This window comes from Anarhichas minor, unplaced genomic scaffold (genome assembly GCF_050575085.1).
Source record: "Anarhichas minor isolate MPS153535 unplaced genomic scaffold, ASM5057508v1 ptg000010l, whole genome shotgun sequence".
Classification (NCBI taxonomy): domain Eukaryota; kingdom Metazoa; phylum Chordata; class Actinopteri; order Perciformes; family Anarhichadidae; genus Anarhichas; species Anarhichas minor.
In genome coordinates this window covers 3,245,125-3,268,793 of record NW_027466456.1, presented here as the reverse complement: position 1 = coordinate 3,268,793, position 23,669 = coordinate 3,245,125, and the positions used below count along the sequence as shown (strand labels likewise).

The 23,669-nt window shown below is 42.1% G+C and overlaps 1 protein-coding gene across 1 annotated transcript; it reads right to left on the bottom strand.

Annotated features, from left to right (window-relative positions):
* Positions 1-4,169: 4,169 nt before the first annotated feature.
* cilp2 (cartilage intermediate layer protein 2) lies at positions 4,170-23,445 on the bottom strand. Its single transcript, XM_076087293.1, has 9 exons — positions 23,382-23,445; positions 12,273-12,350; positions 11,299-11,568; positions 10,870-11,052; positions 10,079-10,234; positions 9,669-9,986; positions 9,044-9,152; positions 8,455-8,612; positions 4,170-6,583 (listed from the first exon to the last, which is right to left on the bottom strand). Exons 1-9 carry the CDS (start codon positions 23,443-23,445, stop codon positions 4,170-4,172), a joined length of 3,750 nt encoding a protein of 1,249 aa, XP_075943408.1.
* Positions 23,446-23,669: the final 224 nt, after the last annotated feature.

Here is a 23,669-nt window from a genome sequence, read left to right as displayed (position 1 = left end):
TTAAAGTAATTAGTTACGTTAATCATTAAATTACTTTGGCTCACTTGATTTTTGCCAGGAGTTAGGTGAGTAGTTCGATACCACTTTCATGTCTGTACGGTAAATATGAAGCTACAGCAAGCAGCCGGTTAGCTTAGCTTAGCATTAACGCAGCTAAAAAGAGCCTGGCTTTGTCCAAATGTCACAAAATGTACCTGTCAGCACCTTTAAAGCTCACTAATGAACATGTTATATTGTTTGTTTTCATCTGCAATTTCAGAACCCATCAAATCTGAGGGCGAGGGGCTTTATATCTGGGGATCCGTTGAAGTCGGAGGATATCCAGGACAAGACTCTTCATTGTTTACACGACGATTAGCAACTTGAGATGAGACTGGAGTAGAGGGATTACATCAACTAATAACGAACAACAAGCTTATTTTAAACCATTAAAAAGCTAAAGATTGCATTTTGGCTCGTTCTACCTCCTTTGCTCTCCACACGGATTATTTACCCGCATTCAACCACAGCCTGCTCGAACGTGATTGGTCAATACTACCCGGACTATAAACGAAAACCAGAATGCTTCAGATGCCGAAATCTTGTCCCATCGCCAACAGATTCTGCATGTATGGAGATTATTTTATCTGTACAACCAGTTGTGCTTTTACAGTGACTTCCCAGAGTCCTGTTGTCACCATTAAGTTGCCAGGCTGGCTGTTCCCAGTCTTTATGCTAAGCTAAGCGGCTGCTGGCTATGACCTCATACCTAACAGACAGAAAAGAGAGTGCAAGAAGACTCTCTGCAAGAAAGCGCATGAGCTTATTTCCCAAAATGTCAAACTATTCCTTTAAAAGGTATAAAACTAATGTACATGAAGCTCCATTAAGCCGTATTCATAATATTGACACTGAATGATTCCTCAGTGAGATAAAACGGTTGCTACTTCTACTGCCAGTTCAACAAGACAAACATTTTCTTTTCCATTGAACGTGTTTTATCTTTTGGACTCAGGCTTAAACTCCCTTTTCTTTGATTCTAAAGACTTTGGAGACTTGTTCTTAAGTCATTAAAGCAAACTTTGCAGAGGTTGTTTAATCTCCTTTTGAACTTCCCCAGAAGACGGAGTAAGTGTCTGGAGAGCCCCGCTTACTTTCCCATGCAAAGCCTTACATAATGGTTTACTCAGCCTATTATTGTTACCTTGTCCTTCAAACTCCCCTGATAACTTCTCCTCATGAATAAGCCAATTCTCCTGTCAAAGCATTCTCCTCACAAAAACCCTGCATTCTTCCACGTGCAACCACTTTTGAAGCCCGAGATTCGGTAAGTGATGGACTGCGAGGCCAAAGACCACAAATATTTTCCCTTCCCTTTTTCTACTTTACCAAACAGTTCCCCTAAAAATGATTAAATCCATCACTTGATAATCTCGCTCTTATTGCTCTTGATGTCTTTGCTCTAACATTTCCTCCAGTTGCTCTCCAGCTGCTGGGCCTCCTCAGCTGACCTCACACAACCACTGCATTTGTATGGGACTTATCTCTTCCAACACCTGGATTCAATCATCTTTCTTTTGTTTACAGGGTGGATGCTATGCGTCTGCTGCAGGGAGAGGTTTGTTTTCATCTGTTGAGTGGCGGGCAGCACTCAGGCCTGTGATTAGAGAAGTCAGTGATAATAGCGATGGTATCACATGTTGTCACCCTATATTACTCCGGTTTAATGAGTGTTTTTCTGGAGTGTGCTGCTCCTACTACATAATGGAAAAAAGATTGTTTTTTTCCGATGTGGAGTCCAGTACAACTGTTGGGTTACAGTTCTCTTTTGGTGGCCCACCATGGGACCTTACTTCAGGAACAAATAGGTACGGTAGTCAACGACGAGAGACAATAATTCTATGATCCTGTTTGAATTGTGCCATGAATTACACGTAGGACCAGTCACAGGATTGTCGTGGAGTCATTTAGTTTTGTGTGATGTTCGGGCAGCTTTGTTGTAAAACTGTATAAGTATATGACTGACGATATGTAATTAGAAGACTACGTTCCCAAAAGTCGCGTACCGGGATGTACTCACACTGGTCTTGCTTGTTCTTTTGCTTCCCAGCTGGAAATTACATTTTCAAATTGACAAACGTGGAATTCATCTAAAAAAAAATTTGTCTCCCGTTAACTACCGGATTTTTTTCCTTCTAAAATTAGAGCCCATGGGGGTCACAAGAAGAGGAAGAACTTTGCCTCTCCATATATGGTTTTCATTTTATACATACAACTTTACATTGTTAACTTTTAGGCACACATTTAAATAATGAATCTGTGGCACATTGTACAATAATAAATGTAATCAGGCTTAAATGGAGTTGCCTGTACAGTGGGCTGGGTGCCATTTTAATTGTAAATATGTTTGACCACAATCCTCCTGGGCTCAGTATATTGTTGATGACATAAGTTAATTTTGCAGGATGAAGTTGTTTGTCTGTTTGTGAAAGTCAGGGTCAAACTATTTTAATAGTTCTCAAGGGGATATGTAATTTATTTTCTAATTAACAGCAGGCTTATATTTACCTGTAAGCCTCTCCTGGTTTCTCCATGGACCACGGCCCCCCTTACAGTACATGATTTTGGATTAGTTCAGCTTGAAGAGCTCTTCCCATGGGTCTGCAAGTTCACATTTTGCAGATAAACAAGTTTGGCAAACAGATGGAAGTTTCTTCCAATCACCAACCTCAATTAAATTGCCTAATATTTGTTATCCAAGTCTAATAATCTGTCTCAATATCTTTAGTATCAAGTTGATGTTTTAAATTGACAGTAGAATTTCTTAAAACGTGGCCAGTAAATTCACAGGTGTGTCACTTTTTAATTACCGCTCTCATGTGTAAGAATCATACAGTGGGTTTTGTTAATGAAGAGAAGTCTCCGCTGAGAGTTTTAACTCCCTCTAAGAAGATTGCTCTCTAAAGTAAAAAAGATTACTGGGATGTACAAGTTGTAAAAAAATCAACTGAGTCATGCAGCAAAGTATGAAAAGGTTAATAAACTCTTGACAGTTCAGAGACTTGAAGAGTGATTACGTAGTTAAATTATTTGCTTAAAATGAGTCCTGGGCCAGGCCTCGTTGGAAACACCTTAACCACACTATCTGCCACACGTACTGAAGGAGTTGTTGCTTCATTGTACTGTAATAGTTGGTTAGATGCTGATCTTTAAGAATTCTTAAGTTAAATTATATAGTTATTGCACTTCAAGATACAAAACGCAGCTCACAAAGCACATTACCCAACAACAAAAACAAAGTTAGACCCTAAATGACTGTCCGAAAGGTTTTCTGAGAAAGTGACATATTTGGGGTAATTGACTTTTAAGAAATGTTTCTCTGGTGATGCTAATTTGGAATGTGCAGAGGACAGAAGGAAACTATGTCATACCTCTCAATCAGCTATCCTCATTTTGGACTGCCTGCCTCTCGTGAGATCCCTGCTTTTCTTGGCGGAGGCCTCGGTCTTGCACCTTCTAAGTGTGAAAGGACGTTTGGCTGATTCACAGATGGCAATGTGGCATGCTAATGAAAAACATTAGGAAGCATGACAGAAAACATCCTCTGTTCCCTGGGTGGCATGCCTCATCCCGCTGCATGTGTCTCTTTTGGTGGAGAGGGATGGATTCAAGTTGTTTCTGATCTTTAAGAAAAGTTATGTGGAAGGGAATGGCTAATTATGAAGTGTTTGGGGCCTGGCGTAGTATTTACAGTTTTTAAATGTTTCAACTCGTGGGGGAAAGTGGAATGCCACTAATTATAACTATAAAAGTTACATTCTCAAACGTCAATTTAGTCTATTCATACATAAAATTAGACCAAAGCTAATTAAGTAAATGCCAGTCACCTTCAGAGGGAAGGAAGAAATGAATATACCAAACCCTTCAAGTAAATCGAATGAATATCTTCAACCACTCATCGATGTCGCTGAATTGCCGTCTGCCTCTGTTTTGTGGTTTCGATAGTCAAGAGGGAGTTCATACTCATCAACAGACGGGCAACTTTTACTTCCTTGATTCGACGGCATCATATCAGTCTTGATGGAAGAGCTAGAAATTAAAAAGAAAAGGACATTTAAATCATTCCACTATTACTGTCAATGTAAAGACACTTCAAATGATCTATATTAAACCTGCCTACCTTGGAACATCTATTGCCGTTGCTGTGTGCGCATGGACACTCTTCTTCTGGTTGTAGAGGTGACTCTGCGACCCTGGGTCCTGCCCTGCTGGTCTGAAGGATAGGCCACAATCCGGGTGGGTAACCTCTGCACCTGCATACCATCCGACTCCCTCATGCTCCTCCCCATCTGTGACAGAGTCTGAGCCGGGTTGGTCTGCAGGCGTTGGAAAAGGCTTTCTCTGTTAATTTTCCTCTCTGGACAGCTGAAGGTCAGCGCCACACCGGAGTCCGTCTTCATCTCCCTGGAGAAACCATCCGAGGTGCCGTCAAAGCAGCGGCCGATAGCGATCTCCTTGGCCACCCTGGGGTTCTGGTCTGTGACTGTGTAGATGCCATAGTTGTGTCCCAAAGGATCAACGGGGGCCAGCATGGTGAATCCATGGGACTCGTTGTTTTGAGCGACTGGTGGATGTTTGAGGAGATACTCTTGGAGGAGGCTGTTGGTGCTGGTCCTGCGACAGTTCCCCTGTGGAAGCACCGAAATGATGGATCTGTCCACCTCGGCTTGATCGAACAACATGCCGCTGCATTTGAACTCTAAACAGGCCGCGGAGGTGTTGGCCTCTCGCATGTCCCGGGTGCTGCGGATGTCTCTTATGCCATAAAGTTTGCCCTTCGTTTCTCGGTGTGTTCCTCCGAGATTCTTTGACCTGACCATCACTTCCTTCTGTCCATGGATCTTGATCTTAATGAAGCATGCTCTGAACTCCTGGGGGTTGGGCCACCAGGAGAGGTAGTCTCCCATCCAGGTCGTCAAATCGTTCTCCTCAAAGGGAACAACATTGTACTCATACTTGTCCTTTTCCACTCTGAAGAATCTGAAATGATTCGCATCAATAGGGGCATTTTCACAACCTATTAAATTCTGATACGGATATATTGGCCCATTCGTCTCATCGAGATTATTTTGGTTAGGCTTTGCTAAATTGATTTTGAAGGCCGTTTTCTTCAGAGCCGGATCCTCGTGGTCGGAGCGCTGGTAGTCTAGTTTATCCAGATACGGCTGGGACACGCCAATGATGTTTGGATTCATTTTGGGGGAGGACGGAGCTGCCTCAAGTTCTTCCCCACCCATCATTGCTGTGACATAAGCTGTGTAAGCATCGGACCTTTGGGCATCGCAGAAAGCTGGTAAACAGGCCCCATTGTGTCCAGTTATGACGCTGTCGAAGCGGCCCCACGCCCTTGGATTAGAGGAAAATCCAGGTTTAGGTTCCAAATTTATCAAGCTGATCACAACGCCCTCCAGCTGTTCACTAGATAGGAACTTGTCGCTCATGTAGGCACGTACTTTGACGTAGCAGCGTCTGTTTTCAGGCACGTCTAGATTGAAGAGCCTACGTTCTCTGATCTCCATGTTGCCTATGAGGAATGTGCGCTCCTCTCGTTTGCTTCGCCCATGACCACCAGTTGTCGTGGTGTAGGAGAAGTCACTCTCCTCCTCCCAGACTCCCGTGTCTGGGTTTAGAGACCACAGTTTCATTTTGGGGATGTGCTCTGGCATTTTGACGTGCTGCGTGTCGAGAAGGACCTGAACAGCTCCAGCTCCAAGCACCTCCTTGTTGGTCTCATCTCTAAAGTCCACAGAGAACATGCCATAGGTCCTCAGAGGGAGCATGTCACCCTCACTGTCCACAAAGGTGAGATCACCAGGCGCTGCGGCCGCCATGGTGATATTTCTTGGGTCAATGAATGTGACGCTGGCTTTCACGGTTCCCTCATAGATTTCTCCATTGTCCTTGTGGAAGGAGTTGGGAGGAATAACCAACTGACCAATGGGGTCTTCGCCTTCAATTTCCCCTAGGTTAATAGAGTTGGTCTCTCCTGCATTGATGTCAATTGGTGTCTGCTTTCTCATCACCTTCACATTGTGGTAGATGGACCCACCTTTCTTATCGAGGATGAACACTTTAGGAGTGTCAAGAAACTTCTGAGTGGGGTCAACAAAATTGACCACTAATCTCTGTGTGTCAGGAGGAATTTGCAGTGTGAACCCTCCTTGGTATCCAGTGGTGCCCATCCTCTCTTTACCAATATAGATGTGCCCAAAACGCAGAGGCTCATCATTGTCAGCTGTGACCACTCTGCCACGGACCAGCACAGTTGGCTGCAAACACTTCTGACAGCCGCAGTGAGTCACAGCCTGGATTGGGAGGCTGTAGCTCCCACAGTCGATGATTCGACTTTCCGTATTTTGGACCCCGCAGCAGAACCCGGCTTCGTCTCTGCAGCGCATATCAAAGTCTAGGGAGCCAGAGCATTTGTTGTAAGGGCAGCGGCCGGTGTTGTAGTGCATGGAGTCAGTCCCATGTTGAACACAGTCCATCGGCAGTCTGATGAAGTGCGTCTCAGGGGTGGAATTGCACGCTGGCTTTCCTTTCGCTGTGAATAAGACGATAAATTACATTAGGCTGGTGTTGAGACGACACATATGAAAGATAAAATCAGTTATCTGATGTACATAAAACATGAAAGGCTTTTACTCAGTGCAAAAATTAACAGACTTGCCATGTTGAATACTGAACTGTTTAAGTTGTACTTTCTCTAAGATCTTAAAAGCCTGTCAAATCAGTTTGATTGTAATTATATTAATTGTATGTCAATGCATGAGTGGAATAGGACATGTGTATAGGGAATAAATTGGAACCTGCCAATTGGGTATTTGAAAGATATTATTTCTGCCCTTTTCACACATAGATTTTATACAATGTATTCATACACACACACACCGAGTCTCCATGGCCTGAAAGTACCTTTGAGTGGCCAAGTTGAACGGTGAAAGGTGCATGAAACAGTAATTAGACATGAAGTTGAAGAGAACATTTATTTACCAACCATCCAGTGGGAGTTGGAAAGAAAGAATTAGTGTTCACCCAGACATTGGCAGAATAATGAATGTGCATGATATCATGGTTGACTTTATAGTCAAGTAGCCTTGTTAAGCTCCCAATCTCCCAAGTAAGTCCATAATTGCAGACACATGGAGCAGAGCGATTCCTATGAACCATTACTGTACTGCTGATGACTTTACCAAAAAGGCTTAGAGTTTCCTTTGATGACAAATTATGTAACTGTTAGTCATCTGTATGAACTGTGATTAAAACATTTTATGAGAAATCAACTTAAACTTCTGCATAATGTAAAATAAGAGAAGAAATTCTGTGTTAGAAGGAGTAAAGGTTTTTCATCCTGCTCTGAGGTACAGGTGACTTTTGGAGTGCAGGGATTTGTCTGTGGCCTGGGATAGATTACTTTAGCACTCTTCCATGAAAGCCCTGTTTGTTAACCTTGTCTTAGCTAACAAGCACCTGAAGGATATAAGCAATGTGTAGCTCGCCCACGCGGGTGTGGACACGCATACTCTATGCGTCATCATAGACTCCGAGAGAGAAAAGAAACAGGATTTATTGACAAGCTTGGATTTCGCCTCAACACCGGGTGTTCTGGAGAAATTGTGTTTGAGGTTTTACGGTGTCCAGAGTCATCTCACACAATAAAGCATCCCAGCTTAGGAAGTTGTGGCTTCAACCAACGTCAACATAATAAAAACGTACTCCAAGACGCCACAGTGTGCCAGCCCTGATATTTTTATTATCCTTTTTTTTTTTGTCTGTAATAAAATGTTTTTTCCCGCCAATGACCGACATTCTATCAATTGACTTTTCTCTCTCCCTCAAGTTGTAGCACACTGTGGTTTTGTTTGAATCCTCTTTATGCATGGACATGGCTCATGGATGATTTGGCGCTGACATTCCTCTTGCAAGCTCAGAGGCAGCTGCTTTTTATCCAGTAAAGTAAATTGTGGTTGTTTGCTTTTTGTCAGCGGTTTTACTTGAATCTTGTGTCGAACTTTGACTTAACACGTCATTGTCAAATGCACTGGGATAGCAGCCATCCTGAGCGATGATCCCCGTGTGCCGCTATCATCACACTAAATGGTTTTCTGTCCAGGCCGATGATGATGAATTACAGTTGACATTACATCATTGTGCCACTGACTAGAAGGGAGCTTTTGTGTCGTTTTGACTGTGAGAACAAATTAGACCAAATAGAAAGGATACCCCCTCTCCCCTTTTCGCCGCAACTTTTGTGCGTTTACTTGTACTGATATGTGTCATCAAAGCGGCCCTCAAACCAGCAGATTAAAGAGGTAAATACTGTCCTATGTGAAGGGGTTTATGTTTAAGTGGAAACATCCTAACTACGGTGAAGTCGAGACACAATTGCTTTCAGTGAGAGATCCAAGACTTTACCGATTACAGTGAGGAGGGCTGGAGAGGACTTGATGCTGCCTGCAGAGCTGCTGGTCTTGCAGTAGTACTGCCCTGACTGCTCCGGCTTCAGGCTCCACAGTACAAGGTCCTCTTCATACTTGTACAACTTCCTGTCCAGAAGAGTCCCATTGTGGTACCTTGAAAAATAGTTACAGAAATTAAAACTTTGTTTAAAAAACTTTTGATTTTTCGATTTATACCATTAATATATCAAAAAGATATGTATAAAATGTTGATGATGGTACCACTCAAATCTAAAAATATGCAGATTGTTGTAATAATTGATGATTTCAGCCAAAAAAGGCTTTGATAAACCTTCTATATGCTACCTGCCCAGCACCAAATAGCAGATTGGATAAAGGCTCTAACTGGTGAACATAACGGAGTATTTAGCAGCTACAGAGACATTATTCTCAAGACCGATTAAAGAACAAACAAACTGATTAATGCCACTTTAATAAAAAGGAACCTCCAAATATAAATTTCCCAATATGTCAAAGTAATCACTCCGCTCTGTTGCTAGCTATTTCTGTGATTAATAATGCACCAGCACAATAATTCCTCTCACCAATAGTATTTGTCAGGTGTTGGTGATCCCGTTGCCTTGCAGCACAACATCACCCGTCCTCCCTCAAAACGCACTTTGTCCTCCGGGTGCTTCACAATGTACGGCTTTTCTGTGGAAAGAGGAATAAGGGCAAACCCTCAAGACCTTCCTCTGACTGTTGCGAATGTTACCGCAGAGATTTGAGACCTCATAAAACTCAGTCAGACATTGCTTTGTTCTGAGATTGGTCCCTGTGCTTATGAAAAATGATTGTTGGGGGGGATTACTTTTTCAAAAGCAGCACTGGGTTATTTTGATTTGGTTTCCATGCAACCAAACAAGTAAATGCTCCAGACAATGTGAAGTCTTACAATAGGCCAGACTGTTTATGTTGCAGCTTTGACAATTTCCTGTTTTCTACAGTCTGCGAATATGACTGGAGGATTTACTGGCTCTGTAGAATGATAACAAAGGAAATCAAGAAACTATTTCTTGAAAGTGAAAATTGTTATTTTAAGAAATAGCCAACAATATCTTCAATTAATGCTAAATTATACTTGCTTTGTGTTTGGTTTGATTGAAAGCAACAGACATCAATAGAAAAAGATTCTTTTTTTCATTAATAATCTTTTTTATTAGCACTCACCGGCTGATTTGAGGACCACTCGTACCCAGGACAACCCTGTGGCGTTACTGGAGCTGGAGACGGTGATCGGGGCAAACTTATCCTTCCTGATGGAGATCAAGGTGGAGCTGGAGGAGCAGATTCCTGTGAGCCTGAACTGACCTTTGGCATCTGTAAGGGCACGGATCACCTTGGGCTGGCTGTCCAGAGCCACCCAGGCTTCTGCCACGGGGACACCGGTCACACCGTGGACTTCTCCGTGCATCACGTGGTCCTCACACGTACACTGGCTGCAGTCCTCATTGGGGCGGCCCTCGGAGCACACAAGCTGACATTTGGCTGTTGGGGGACAGACAGAGACATGAGCACAAACACACACACATATAAAGGAAGATTTCACAATTTAAAAGCCTTGACTTTGCATACAGTACCTTGGCATGGACTCTTCCCACACTTCTGTATTTCAACAGGCCGCCCGGTACACTGAACTGTCTCTGAGGTCCTCACACAGGTCCGTCTCCTAATCCTGCGACCACCACCACAGGTCGCCGAACACGTCCCCCACCGACCCCACGGACCCCACTTGGCTGATCACACACAGAGAGAGACAGGAATGACGTGAGTTTGGAATTCAACAAGTAATGCATTCATATTTTCTGTTATTTCGTGATTAATCTATTCATTAACTCCATCATTCAAACTTTAAACAAAGTGGTCTAATGAGAGTCGTTAACTCTCTTGTGTATAGGGCATATATGATCAGTTAATAAATAGTGCAATTATACAGTATTGCCGGCATAAAAAGCACAAGAAAGCAGATTAAGTAGCTGCAATTGAAAGATCGCTGATTACAAGAAGCACAAAATTCTGCTCCAGAGGGTGCTGAATGAGACCATACAACAGAAAATGGTATTTAGGCATTTTCAATGTCAGAATGAATACCAAAACATAAGTTTTTATATAATAATCTCTGATGTAACAATTATATATAAAGGGAGAATGTATTCCCAATTAAATGTTATTTCTCATGTAAGAATATTTTATTCAGATTGACATTTATTCTACAGTACACTAGATTTATTTTACATTGCTGTACAAAGCAACATGGTATTTTATTCACCTCCATAAGCCTTCTGATTATTCTTTCACATGCAATTCAATGGCATTGTACAATTTAAAAGGAACCGGCAAGTTAGGTTCTGGCAAATCCTGTTATTCTCACCGGTACACGGCGGGTTGGAGCACTCCCTCCTCTCTGAGTGGTGCCCGAGGCACGCCGGCACCAGCAGGAGAGGCATGGGCTGAGTGTTCACACATTTCCTCTGGCGGACCTGGATGCCCACGTCGTTACAGACTGTTGTTGAACACGGACCCCACTCACTCCAATCAGTCCAGTAGCTCTGCACTAAACACACACATTGAAGAAGGAAGTGAGACATCCTGAGCTAAAGCTGCTATTATGTGCTGCTGTTTGCAAGCAGAATCAGGAAATAAATACATTATTTAACATTATTCAAGAGCATTTATTGAGGGTGAGTCCTCCAGTGCTTTCATGCATGTGTAAATGTGTATTCATGCATGTGTTTGGTTGTATGCTCATGTCTGTGAAGTGACAGCTTGAACAACCCTTAGCTGCTGTTGTCAGAGCTACCTGGAGGACACTGGAAGCGGACATGATAGTTGGAACAGATGCGGCCCTGAGGCTGTTCCCTGTTGATGCACCAGAAGCCCTTCTCCAGACTGGAGTGGACCACTTCCCCGGTGTCTGCCGCTGCCACCCAGTCTGTAGTGCGAGCCTCCATGGCGGCGGGCCGAACGCAAACCCTCTCCCTGTAATAGAAACGGATCGCCTCCAGGCGCTCATAGTCTCCATTCCCTCCAGGATGGTCGATGTTGAACCAAGACGTCCACTCTGTCACGCCTGGAGGCACATGGAAGGGAGACATGAAGGAAAACCAAAAGAATGTACGGTTAGAAAATGCATAAAAAAATCTCAGGATACAGAAATAAAGGGGGGGGGGGTTGGAGGTAGTTTTACATGTAAAGGGGACATGGGTCAGAACCTAGAAAAAGCAAGAGGGAGGAAAAGAGAAAGGATGGGTTACAAACTTTAAGAGGAGGTCTGCTACCGCGATTTGAAACTGACTTCATACACCCAAGGGAGCTTTGCATGGTCCAGGTTATTTCCCAAGCCCCGTGCCTTGACTGATGAGGAATATTGTCTCGTTTTTTAGTCTGCTGCATGCACTGAAACCTGAGCTCTTCCTCAGGAGAAATACGAGTGATTCAGAACAAAAGAATGTATTAGCAACAAACTGATTATTTATTTTGTTTCCAAAGTAATGCATAACTCTGATGAAGCTATTTGGTGATGGGACAACAATCTGGCCAGACCAACACTGCTGCTCTTTTGTTCCAATAACAAATGTTAAGTCATCACAAACCTCCGCCAACAGATGACCGTATTGATAAGCGAGACAAACTACAATAACCAAATTCCTGTTTTAAACACAGATGTACACCTGTCCCTTTCATCTCACACACTCGACCCCCCTTCGACTCCCACAGATTGAGAACCACTGCCATACACACAGGTCTGAATGTCACTGCTGATGGATTCGGTACCTGTTGTCTGCGTGTCAGTGAACGCGTTGAAGGCCCCTCTCCTGCTCCTGTCTGACGGGCTCCTGGTCCTCACAGGTCCTGCAAACAGGGAGAAAAACATCTGGATATAAAGCAACACGCACATAAGCTATTCAATGGAATCCTACAGCTTATAGGATGTCCTTGAATGTATGCATGAAGTAACACTAATAAATTGGAAGTTGGTTAAACTTCAAAAACAAAAGCTCATCTGCTGCCTTAAAAACTAAACTCAATTTGAAGATACGTTTTGTTTTAACTCAAAAAGTTAAGTTATACAAGTTTAACTAATGATCATTTGTTGTTTGCACTTGATAATCTGAGTTAAAACAACCACATTACATTATCCATTTAAAAGAAACATTTTATTATCTTGTCAAACATAGAATTTCCCACAATATCAACTCACAATTTCAAGTTAAGATCATTTCAACTACAATCATACAAATTGCCATTTCAAGCTAAGTGGACTAATGTTTTGAAATAGTTTCATCTTTATTCCATATTTTGACTAATAATGGTAAGTTTGCTAGGTTCATTAAACTTCACACCGAGTCAACGTACAATTCATCTTTTATATACAGAACAATATATTTGAACACGATCAATGACTTTAACACAGTTTTTTTGTTAATATTTTTTACAAATGTCCAGAATTCCTAATACACAATAAAAACTAAAAACATTTCCATCCTTTTTTGTCTATTTTTTTCATAATTGCTCATCAATTACTCCAAAGCTTCACGTGTCCTTTTCCGATGAACCAGCTTACGTACCTTTCTGACCACTGAATGGTTTGGAAAATGAATTTAGTGGCGTTACGAATATTCTGAACACTACCCAAGTAGTAAACACTTTTCTAAGAACAAACATGAGTAACGTTTCTGCCTCTAGTCAATGCCCAACAGTGCAAAATGAGAATGGTTTCCTCAAAGTAAATGCTTGAGGTGTTAATATAAATCTTGCCCAACATTCAGCCTTGAGAGGTCAGGAGGAACAATCGTCTCCACCACCACAGCCACGTTGAAGATTTCAAGATGAAAAGCATCACGCAGGACGCCTTCATGTCCAATCACCAGTCCAAGGTTTCACCATGAACCTAAAACATATGGACAGATTTAATCATGACCTACAGAGCTTGTGCAGAGCTTATTATTCATAATTTGGAGTAAAAGAAGAAGGAAAAACATAGAATATAGAAATTGTAAATATTCTTTAAAAAACAACAACTAAGGTTTTAGTGAAAAGAAAGGTTCTGTGATTATTCCAACAAAAATGGACGTGGAAAACATTTGCTTCAGTTACTTTGAAAATGAATACCAGTGAACCCAGTGTGATCATTATCTTATCAATGTGTCAATAATATTTCCTTACATCATACATCCGGATTATCTCAGAAGTATCCTCGCAGCAGCTGTTCTTCTGTCCTCGTTTGTGTCCTGTACAATTTAAGAGACAAGAGTGAGTGAATGCAATATTATACTGTGGTAGAAATAATGGCTGCCCCCTCTTAGTCGACTAATCGCTCGTTTTGGTCTCAGTCGACTAAGATTGTTTTAGTCTATTAGCTGTTTTTAATGCTTTTTTCAGGCTGAATGACATATTTCCAAGACACTTGTGAGCACATCTCTGGTAAATTAAAGATTTAGTGTGGTGCTTCTTTTTTTTTTTTTTTTTTTTTTTTACAGATCTGTCGATTTGACAAACGAATCGCTTCGTCGACAAAATCATGAGAGTTGGTTTAGTAAGAATTTCTTTGGTCGAGGACAGTCCCCATAAAAATCCTTATTTTAGTAAACATTGCTAAGTTTATTTCGATACATGGCTGCTTATGATGAAGTCACTGCAGAACATTGCTAAAGGTCAACCTCCTCCTTGATGAAACGGCTGCTTTGTACAGTTCTCAAGAGACTCGGCACCAAGGCATCTAGTCCGTTTAGCTGCAGATGCATGATGTGGTGGCCGTCGCTGTATGACATTATATAAATCCATATAAAGACCAAGGAAAAAGTGAAATGGAATGAATTCATCTGTAATGTTGAAAACACTTTGAACACATATTTGACACACATGCAGCACAAGTCCTCCGAGTAAATAAAATAAGTGCAGGCCAAGCCTCTATTGAGACAAAAGCAAAACTATTTACATCTTAGCTTTTTCCATGATTAGTGTCCACTCCTTTGTTTTATTGGTGCCAGATAGAGGAAGGGGCATGCCATGAAACAAACACAAATACAAATCCTCAGCAAAACTCTGGGCAGCATCACCATGTGTGTTGACTAAAAAGTAAATCACTTCTCTAATATTAAACATAACAGTGAGGGGAGACAGTTAAACAGCAGCTATGGTGATGAATCAGATGTTTGCGCGTGCATGCACGTCATGTCCAGTAACGCTACTCGCAATGAATGCAATGAATTAGCACGGATATAATGCAGTGGTAATGCAGTCACATTGGCAGAGCACGGAGAGCTTCAATGTTATTGAACAACACATATTTATTAAAAGAAATAAAGCACACTCACCTCCTCCTTGTCTTTGGGTAAACTTTTGAAAACTTCATGTAACGTTCACGTTACTCCTGTTTGCATTTGCGCTTAATCCGCCGAGTCCGCCTCAACTTGCAACTGTCCTCCGTAGTCTGACAAAACCCCTCCGCCGCTGGAAGTAGTCCACTGTTGTTTTCTATAGTGTCAATATTTTAGCTTGTTGTTGCAAAATTATCACCGTATCCTTTTTTATTACAGTTTAACTTTCTAACTCACTTGACTTTCTGTCAAACCCCACAATGGTGGCCACATCTCCATTCCTGTTTCCATTTTCAACGAATAATTTAAGGTTCAAGGATTATTTATTGTCAATATGCAACAGAGGGATGGACAACGACAGTCCGTTTTTAGCCCATTTGTAACACAACAAACACATGACAAACAAAACAAAAACAGTACTATACATTCCTGTGGTGCATTTTTTTAATTAGCATCATAAGGAATGTAAACAGCAGCAACAAAAAAAACCTCTCTGGGCAGATAATATGGCCGACATCTTCACATTAAAAACTCAACATGAGGAAAACATTGCCCATCAACGTTGACTGTGTTTGAGCACCAAGCATCTGTAAACACAGAGTCCACGTCCTCTCGTCCTACTGGAGTCCTGCTCTCTGTCCTGCTGTCCGCCCGTCAAGTGTAGGCATGAGTTACATGAATGGTAATAATTAGTAGACAATGGATAACTTTATGTCAAGAAAACGTATAAACTTTAACTAATTATCAAAACCTTCATCACGGTGATGGAGTTATAGTGAAGAAATAAGTTCACATAACTTAATGTGATGTAAGATGTGACTGTATTTTATGTTAAAAAGTTATTGAAAATTAGTTTTTTTTCACCACCACAATTGGAAAAGAAGGTAACTCAACCAAATCAATTGGTTTTGCTTTCTTAGACTCTGTGTTATGTTTTGCAGAAACGTATTACAATGTGCACACACACACACACACACACACACTCACACAGTCTGAGCACGTTTGGCTTTTTCCTCACGGCATGAAAGCTTTTCTAATGACACACCTTCCCTCTATTTTTTACTCTCTCCATTTTTTCCACTTTGTTCATTTTAGTCAGACCTTCATGCGCTGAAACAAAGATTATATGAATAACTCAAAGATGGCAAGAAATCTTTTTCTTCGTTGTCCATTTTTTTCTGTATTTCTTCTCTTGCAAGCTTCCATCGTTCTAATGTCTCCACTTCCATCTTCTCTCCCTTCTCGTCCTCTATCTGCTCCTTTTCCATGTCTTTGTGTAGATTTCTCCTCCTGCTTCGGCGACACCTCCCACTCTTCATCCAAACTGTGGAACATCCTCTCCATCCATCATCTCCCCCATGCTCTTCGTCATACGTCTTCCCATCCGTCAGTCCTCCCTTCTCCTCTTGATCCATCACCAAGCAGCTGCTGTTGAGGATGCTAATCAAGCTCCAGCTGTGATAAATCAGGGCATGCAGTCATCTGTTCACCAGCGGCCGAACCAGAGAGCTTCACTTTAACTCGCTCCATCACCTCTCTCACACACACACACACACACACACACACACATTCACACACTTAATGCAGCAATTTGTTGTCGATTTCTTTTTTTGAGCTTAATGATGTATGATTATAATGTATACACATACCATGCACACACATACAGCATGCCTGTATCACTGAGTCATTCTTACATCATCTTCCCTTTTCATGCACACAGCAGCAGTGAGGATCTTGAAGAAGGCAAATGTTGCCGTATTAGAACGAGAAAGATATTCAACCTGACTCGTCAATGTAAATGTGTCTCTTTGAATTATTAAACGTGCAGTATGATGTGTTTTCCCTCCTGCTTTGAAGCTTAATGATTCATTTTCCTACAGTTTTTTGTTGTTGTTGCTGTTTTCAAAAAACGTCAGTTGTTTGCTTGACATTTCATCTCTGAGTTTAACTTGGGCCGAATAAAATTCATGGTGCGTGACAGAAACAAAAAGTAGCTTGTGTAGCCTCCCAGTGTGTGTGTATGTGTGTGTGTGTGTGTGTGTGTGTGCAATAGGTGCAAGCAGTTAGCACTTTCGGAGAGACACTGCTGAGTTTACGAGCAGAGACTCCCAGCACAGAGGCCAGTATTGATCCCAGTCCCCACTGGTTTTACGGCTCACTTGGAGTCTTTATTGTCCTGCCAGCACATTTCTTCTCAACCCTTTTGATAGATTTAGCAAAAGAAGGCTAGCAGCTCAACAGAACAAAGATCCTCTGTCCAAAAAATGTATTATAAGTTGTAGGGGCAACATCGACAGTCAGCTGACCGTCATAACTTTTTTTATGCCCCTGCCTTTAAAAACCATTGATAGGTGTACATGTCGGCTTTGACTCTCTGATACGCTGGAATAGTTGGGTAAACAGAAGCAAATGCTTTCACACTGATCTGCTAGGCAGATGTGTCTCTGCTTGCAGGTTCACTTTAGTAAATCAGATCAAATAGTTTTTCCACCCTTCTCCTTTTGTCTCCTGAATTCTGTCTTGATTACATTTTGACAGTTTTTCTGCCAGTTTTTCTCTCTGAGAATTTAAAAAAAAACTTTTCTCAGGGTGAGTATGTGGTGAGGGAACACAAACAACCCTTTTCTTTCACTTAATTAACACTGACTTCCAAACGTGTGGCTAATTAATTACCCTCCACACTCTTAAAGGGCATCCATTTATTTCCAAGCCATTATAAACCCGTTTTCCTGCCCTTGTCAAACAACATTTCGTCTTCGCTCACACCAAAAACAAAGCACAACCATTCGGCTCCTGATTATCATTTCAAGATGTTTGACTACGAAAACAAAATAGCAAACGATTCTTAAAGTTTTAGGAGGCGATTAACGGTTTTAGAAAGTCAAAAGAGGAAACCCAAATGTTGGGGTAGTGACCTCAGTCGTGATCGGTGTGAACTGGCGCGGTTCCCGTGACGGACTCACTGAGCTTATTGTGCTTCTGAGTGGCTTGTTAACACTTTATGATTTTATTGGGGCACTGCTTCATGCAGCTGGTATGTGAGGAAATTTACCTCATCAAGAAGCAAGTTTTTCAAGCCAGAGGGAGCGAGGTTAGAATTTATGATTTCCTTAATAATCCACCCTAAAGTGCTCCACTGGTACACTTTATCTTGTTTGTCCTTGTTCATGTGCTCTCTGTGGGTTTGGTTTTGTGCTTTGGTGACACAGCTCTCTTTACAATTACTGACTTTTCACAGCTAATGTGAACAAGTCCTCCACAGAATATGTCATGACGGTGTTTGTCTGTGCCAGCTGTTACAAATTACGGTTGAAAAGTAAATCCGTTTTATGACGCGAGCGTGCTTCAGTAAAGGTTAGGTTAGGTTTTGCCGCAGACACAACTTGGTTAACGAAACATTGTGGTTTAGGTTCGAATGTGAGACTGTCCCGCATCATTTCAGCAAATGCCCCAAAACAACATACTTTCAAGTAAAAAAGCCCTCTACCGTAGCATCCGTGGGAGTTACAGTATGACAAGAGCAAAGGAGGAAGTCAGGTGTGAAGAGGAGGTCAGTGTGGTTTAGAACAACGGGTCAACAAAAAATTGAACTTTAACACGAGGGACTGCTGTTTGTTTCCTGTTTCTAACCATGGGTCAGCATTGGCATTTTCTGTGAAGGCTTGACTACAATCGTTCCTTCATCTTAATAACCTCGTGTTTATGACTTCGTCAAGCTCCCCTGACCTTAACGAAGTACGTATTCAAACACAAAACATGATCTTTCCCTAAACCTAACCCTCAGATCTGAAAAAAGCTTTCATGAGTTGTTCTAGAAGGCAGAGACAACATCTTTCAATTTGTAGGACTTGTTAGACAATGAGTCAGGTTGGGGGACGCTGTAGGCACCGTGTATGAGACACGCCTGGCTTTCGTGTAACAATACAATAAAATAGTACAGTTTAAACCCATCCACATCATTATTAGACGTAGGACTTCCCACGTTGGGGGTTTCAGCCAAAGGGGTAAAATGTGACAAATAGGGATGAGATCCCGTTCAATAAAGAGGTGGTTAGGGTTATGGAACGATCTTGGCCAAAACAATGTTGACTGTCAGTTAGAAACGTCAAGCGAACATTCGTCTTTTTTGTATCCGATATTTAGTTGACATATCAATTCTCCATCCCAATCTCCTCCCTCTGAAGACTTTGTTGCTCCAAACCAACATCACCTGACTTCCTCCTTTGCTCTCGTCATTGCTCTTTTGGCCACTAGAGGGCTTTAAATGTAAACATATGTTGTTTTGGGGCACTTGCTGAAACAACTGATGCTGTCGTTCTTTTATTGAGGACAGTATCCCCTTTGTGGGTTTGGTTTTGTGCTTCGCTCACACAAAACTCTTTACGAGTTTGACTTTTCACAGCAAATGTGATGGAATGCACATGCAGATGTATCCATTTTCTCTCTCAGTTCCACCTTTGACATGAACCCTGCCATTTGACGGTTATTATAAACCTCAGCCAGCATCACCGTGACCCTCATAAACCATGCACACGGTAACAAGATACATTACAGTGGCACTGGTATATTAGAGGAGACCTGCATCTGTGGACTGGTTAGCATCTCGGTTCCACATATAGCCCCATGGCAAGCACCTAAATGACTATGACAGCAACATGTCTGAAACATAAAGCCACTGGACTACTTTGTTTCCTACACTGCAGTCATTGTCATCTCTACCCTCTCTGTTGTGACAACTGCAATTCTTATTTTAGGGGACTATATTTGGATTTAACAAATTACGTCACAGTGGCTCCTTCTGAAATACAGCCGGTGTCCAGTCAGGCATACTTCACACACAAAGGTAAATCCTCAACCAATAATTATCAATGCCTTTACAAAGGACTGCCTCTCTCTGGTTCACTTTACAAACCAGTCGCCATAAAAAAATGTTGGTATTGTACGTTTCTGCAAACTATGGATACGTTGAATGTCGACGTTTCTGAACAAAAAAAACTTACCATCAATATGTTTCATTTCAGCTTCTTATCACGCATGCAGAAACGCACAATGCCACATGGTTAGTGTGAAACGTAGGTTTAGGCAACAAAATTACTTGGTTAAAGTTAGAAAAAAGATCAGCGTTTGTGTTAAAATAATAACGTAACAGCACAATAACATAACAACACAACAACGTAACGTAACAACGTAACAACACAACTTAACGTAACAACTTAACATAACGTAACGTAACAATGTAACGTAACAATGTAACGTAACAATGTAACGTAACAATGTAACGTAACAACGTAACGTAACAACGTAACGTAACAACGTAACAACGTAACAACTTAACATAACGTAACGTAACAACGTAACAACATAACGTAACAACGTAACTAACGTAAATAACTAGCAAATTTCCGATGTAAAGATGAAGTTAAACGTAACAAGTGTAACAATGTTACCTGACCTGCGTAAAGTTAACATTTACCTTTGTTTTTTGATTCACATTGCACATGAACAGCGACCTCCTGGGTGACAGTCTTGTGTTTGTTTGACTGATGCAGACTATTCAGGACTTTCTTGCTTGTTGTATTCGTTATTATACCACTTTCAATAATGGTCGCTCGTTTTACCTCACTTGCTCTGACCGAATGCAAAAATGTTCACGTTCAATGTAGCCGTGGTTTGAAGAAACACTTTTTTCCTGGCGACTGGGCTGCTCTTTCTGAGTGGGAGTTTTCTCCAGAATCTCATAAAAAAGCTGCCGAGGAGAGGAAGAGGAGGAAAAATAAAGGACTTCTTGAAGTTGCACCCAGAAGGGTTTCAGTCAGATTAGAGCGGCACGGTTGTACCAGATGTATGTTGGCAGAGAGACAGGGCTTAAATAGAAAGTCTGGGTCCTGTTTATGATATCCCAGATCCTTACAAGAAGGGAGAAGATTTGAAAACAAATTTGAGAACCAGGTTGTACAGTATTTGGTGTTTAAGTCAGCGGTATTTAATTCGGTGATGTGAGTGTATGTATTTGTGTGTGTGTGTGTGTGTGTGTGTGTGTGTGTGTGTGTGTGTGTGTGTGTGTGTGTGTGTGGGCGGGCTTATGTATGTGATGATCTGTTTGCCATGTCATATGGAAGCTGTTTATGTGTTTGGCCAGATCCTTCGCTGAGGTGTGTGTGGTTGCAGAGGAGTCTGCTTTTTCTCTCTGCATCTATCTCTCTCTTTACTCCGGTGTTCCCAAAAATCCAAGACTGAATCCTAAAACATCTGGAGCTCATTAAGATCGGCAATGTTGTCCTTGACATCAACCACATGATTTAAGGATTTACAAAGGTATAACAAAGGCGTTGTGCGCTCAAGCATTTTCTCCCCGATGCTATTAAAAACACAACTGGGCCGCTTTGAATTATTTCTGTATTAAAAATGTCTGGAAGTCCTCGCATGAACCACCGCACCTGTGCACAGGTACAGAGCCAGGAGCTGGAAATAGCTCAAATGAAAGAAGCTGATTAGTCCTGCAATAAATAACATCTTGGGTCACTCCAATATACACATAAATAGAAGAAAAAAGAGAGATGTGAAATGGCTTGAAGGTTGTTATTAATGGGAGTTTGCGGATTTTCCCTTTGATCCATTGTAATCCCTGTCTCAGTCATTAAAGTCAGCTGGCCAGACAGCTCTGTGTTTGGAGCAGACAGTGGTCAGCATCTGGAGAACTAGCCCCTTCCTTTGACTCACCACAGCCCTCCAGCTGCTGCTCGCATACACCACCTAGCTTTGCCTTTATGCAACAAGAGAAGAAGATTGGAAGTCCTCTGGCTAAAGGCATGGAGCTGGAAGCTTGCACTGAGTGGTGGTAATGCCACGGTGGGCATCCAGCAACAGCTGCCGCCTTCAAATAGGAAAACAGCTCATAAATCTGTAAGCTCTTAGGTGTATGGAGAGAGTGACAGAGAGCAAGGCGAGAGCATTTGACGGAGGAGGGCAGAGAGAGAAATAGACGGAGAGAGGCGATGGAGAGAGGCGATGGAGAGGGGTGTGATGGAGAGGGGTGTGAAAAGTGGGGAAAGTATTTGTGAAAAAATTCCTGAGGGAGGCAGATTAGAAATAAAAGAGGAACAGATGGAGACAGATGGACAGATGGAGACATTACTTAAGTGGTGGACTGAATGCAGCTACGGTGGTGAGACCATCAAGAAAGGATAAACAAATGGAAAGAGCGACATGCTGGCCAAGTAGACGGGGGAAAAGAGGACGGTAAAGTAATTTTACCTGCACCCTTTGCCCCCCCCTTTTATATTCCATTTTCTCATTTAGCACAAACCCAGCAGGTGGGAGAGTGGCTCGCTTGGTTTGCAATTATTGCCTCTTGTTTCCAAGGTGACAGGGTTTATATCTTTAGGGGCGGCTGGCAGCGCGTTTCGAGGGTGAGGCGAGGACAAAACGCTCCACCTTATTGCACGATGTGGGTGTACCGCTTAAGGAGCGTTGGGCAGACTGTAAAATTTTACAATCCGTTTTAAAGGCCGGCATTCACTCTTCACCTGCTCAGAGTCACCATTTGTGCATTTACGTTCTTCCTTCCCTCAAACTGTCTGTGATGTACTCATCGGTAAATGGCACGAAAGCCTTTGCGAGACAGTTACGACTCTGAGGCCTCCAAGTCCAACGAGATATGGAGAGCTCCCCTTCTTTAAAAAAAATAAAAATATGTAAAGTTAATGGGGAGCAGCTGTGATGTGGACGGAAAGTGACAGCTCTGGAAAAACCTGTCGTGTCATTCAAGAAGAGTGATGAGCTTTCAAAGGGTTGTAATTATCTGGGAGAACAGAGCATCATGGGAGCTGACAGGATTCCACAGTAAAAACTGTGAATTAAATTGAGAGAGAAAGTCAGTTTTAATTGGCTCTTTGTGAGATCATAAAAGTCAGTGGAGCACTATGTTTGCGTTGAGATACTCACGCCTTCTCGTTGCTGATAGCGACGGCAACTGTGCTGCAGTTTTTCCATAAGAATACAAAGTGCGTGTGCCATCCGAACCTTTAGTCACCTGCAGCACTTTCACCGTCATCGACAGAGCTTTTTCTACTCTAAAACCACAGGGACCTCCTCCTCTTAACCTCGTCCTCCATCACCACGTGTGGTTGATTAGCTTGGTGCTGAAATGTGCTGCTTATTTTAACAAGAGAGATTATGAACTACAGAGGCGGTCTGTAAAATAACACTCACACACACACACACACACACACACACACAATGCCAAACGCACACCCTTCTTATCACATGAGCTCACCACCAGAGTCCTGCATGCTCTGACATCCTCGGGGAAATGCCGTCAACCCAGAAAACCCTACAGTTGTGTCAGTGGTGCACATGTGTGAGCGGTCATACACTGGCCGTCTGTTCCTACAGTGTGTCATTTACTAAGAATGACAACAGAGATAAAACTCTGAACCAAATTCATGTTAAAATTGGCGGGAATCTCTATATTTACAGTTATTTTCCTGTAAAATAAAAAAGTGTGTTTTTAAAAAAAAAATAGCAATAATATAAATAGGTTGAATTTTCAGTCTTCACTTACCTTGGCCCAGAGCCACTGAAGCCAGGACAGACAGCAGAAGCACCACCTTATTTAATTCCAACATGGTACCACACCTTCAGTCACAGAGGGTTGGTTGCTTTTCTCTGATCCTCTACAGAGTTGACATACAATTAAAAAAATAAATTAAAAAAAGAAAAGTGTTGATTCTTCAGACAGAGCTGAGCGTAGCCGTCAGGTGTGAGTGATGCTGCTGGCCGAGCTGCTCGTTCCTCCTTTGAGTTTAGTTGCTGAGTTGGAGACGGGAGCTTTTTAAAAGAAGGGGCATCG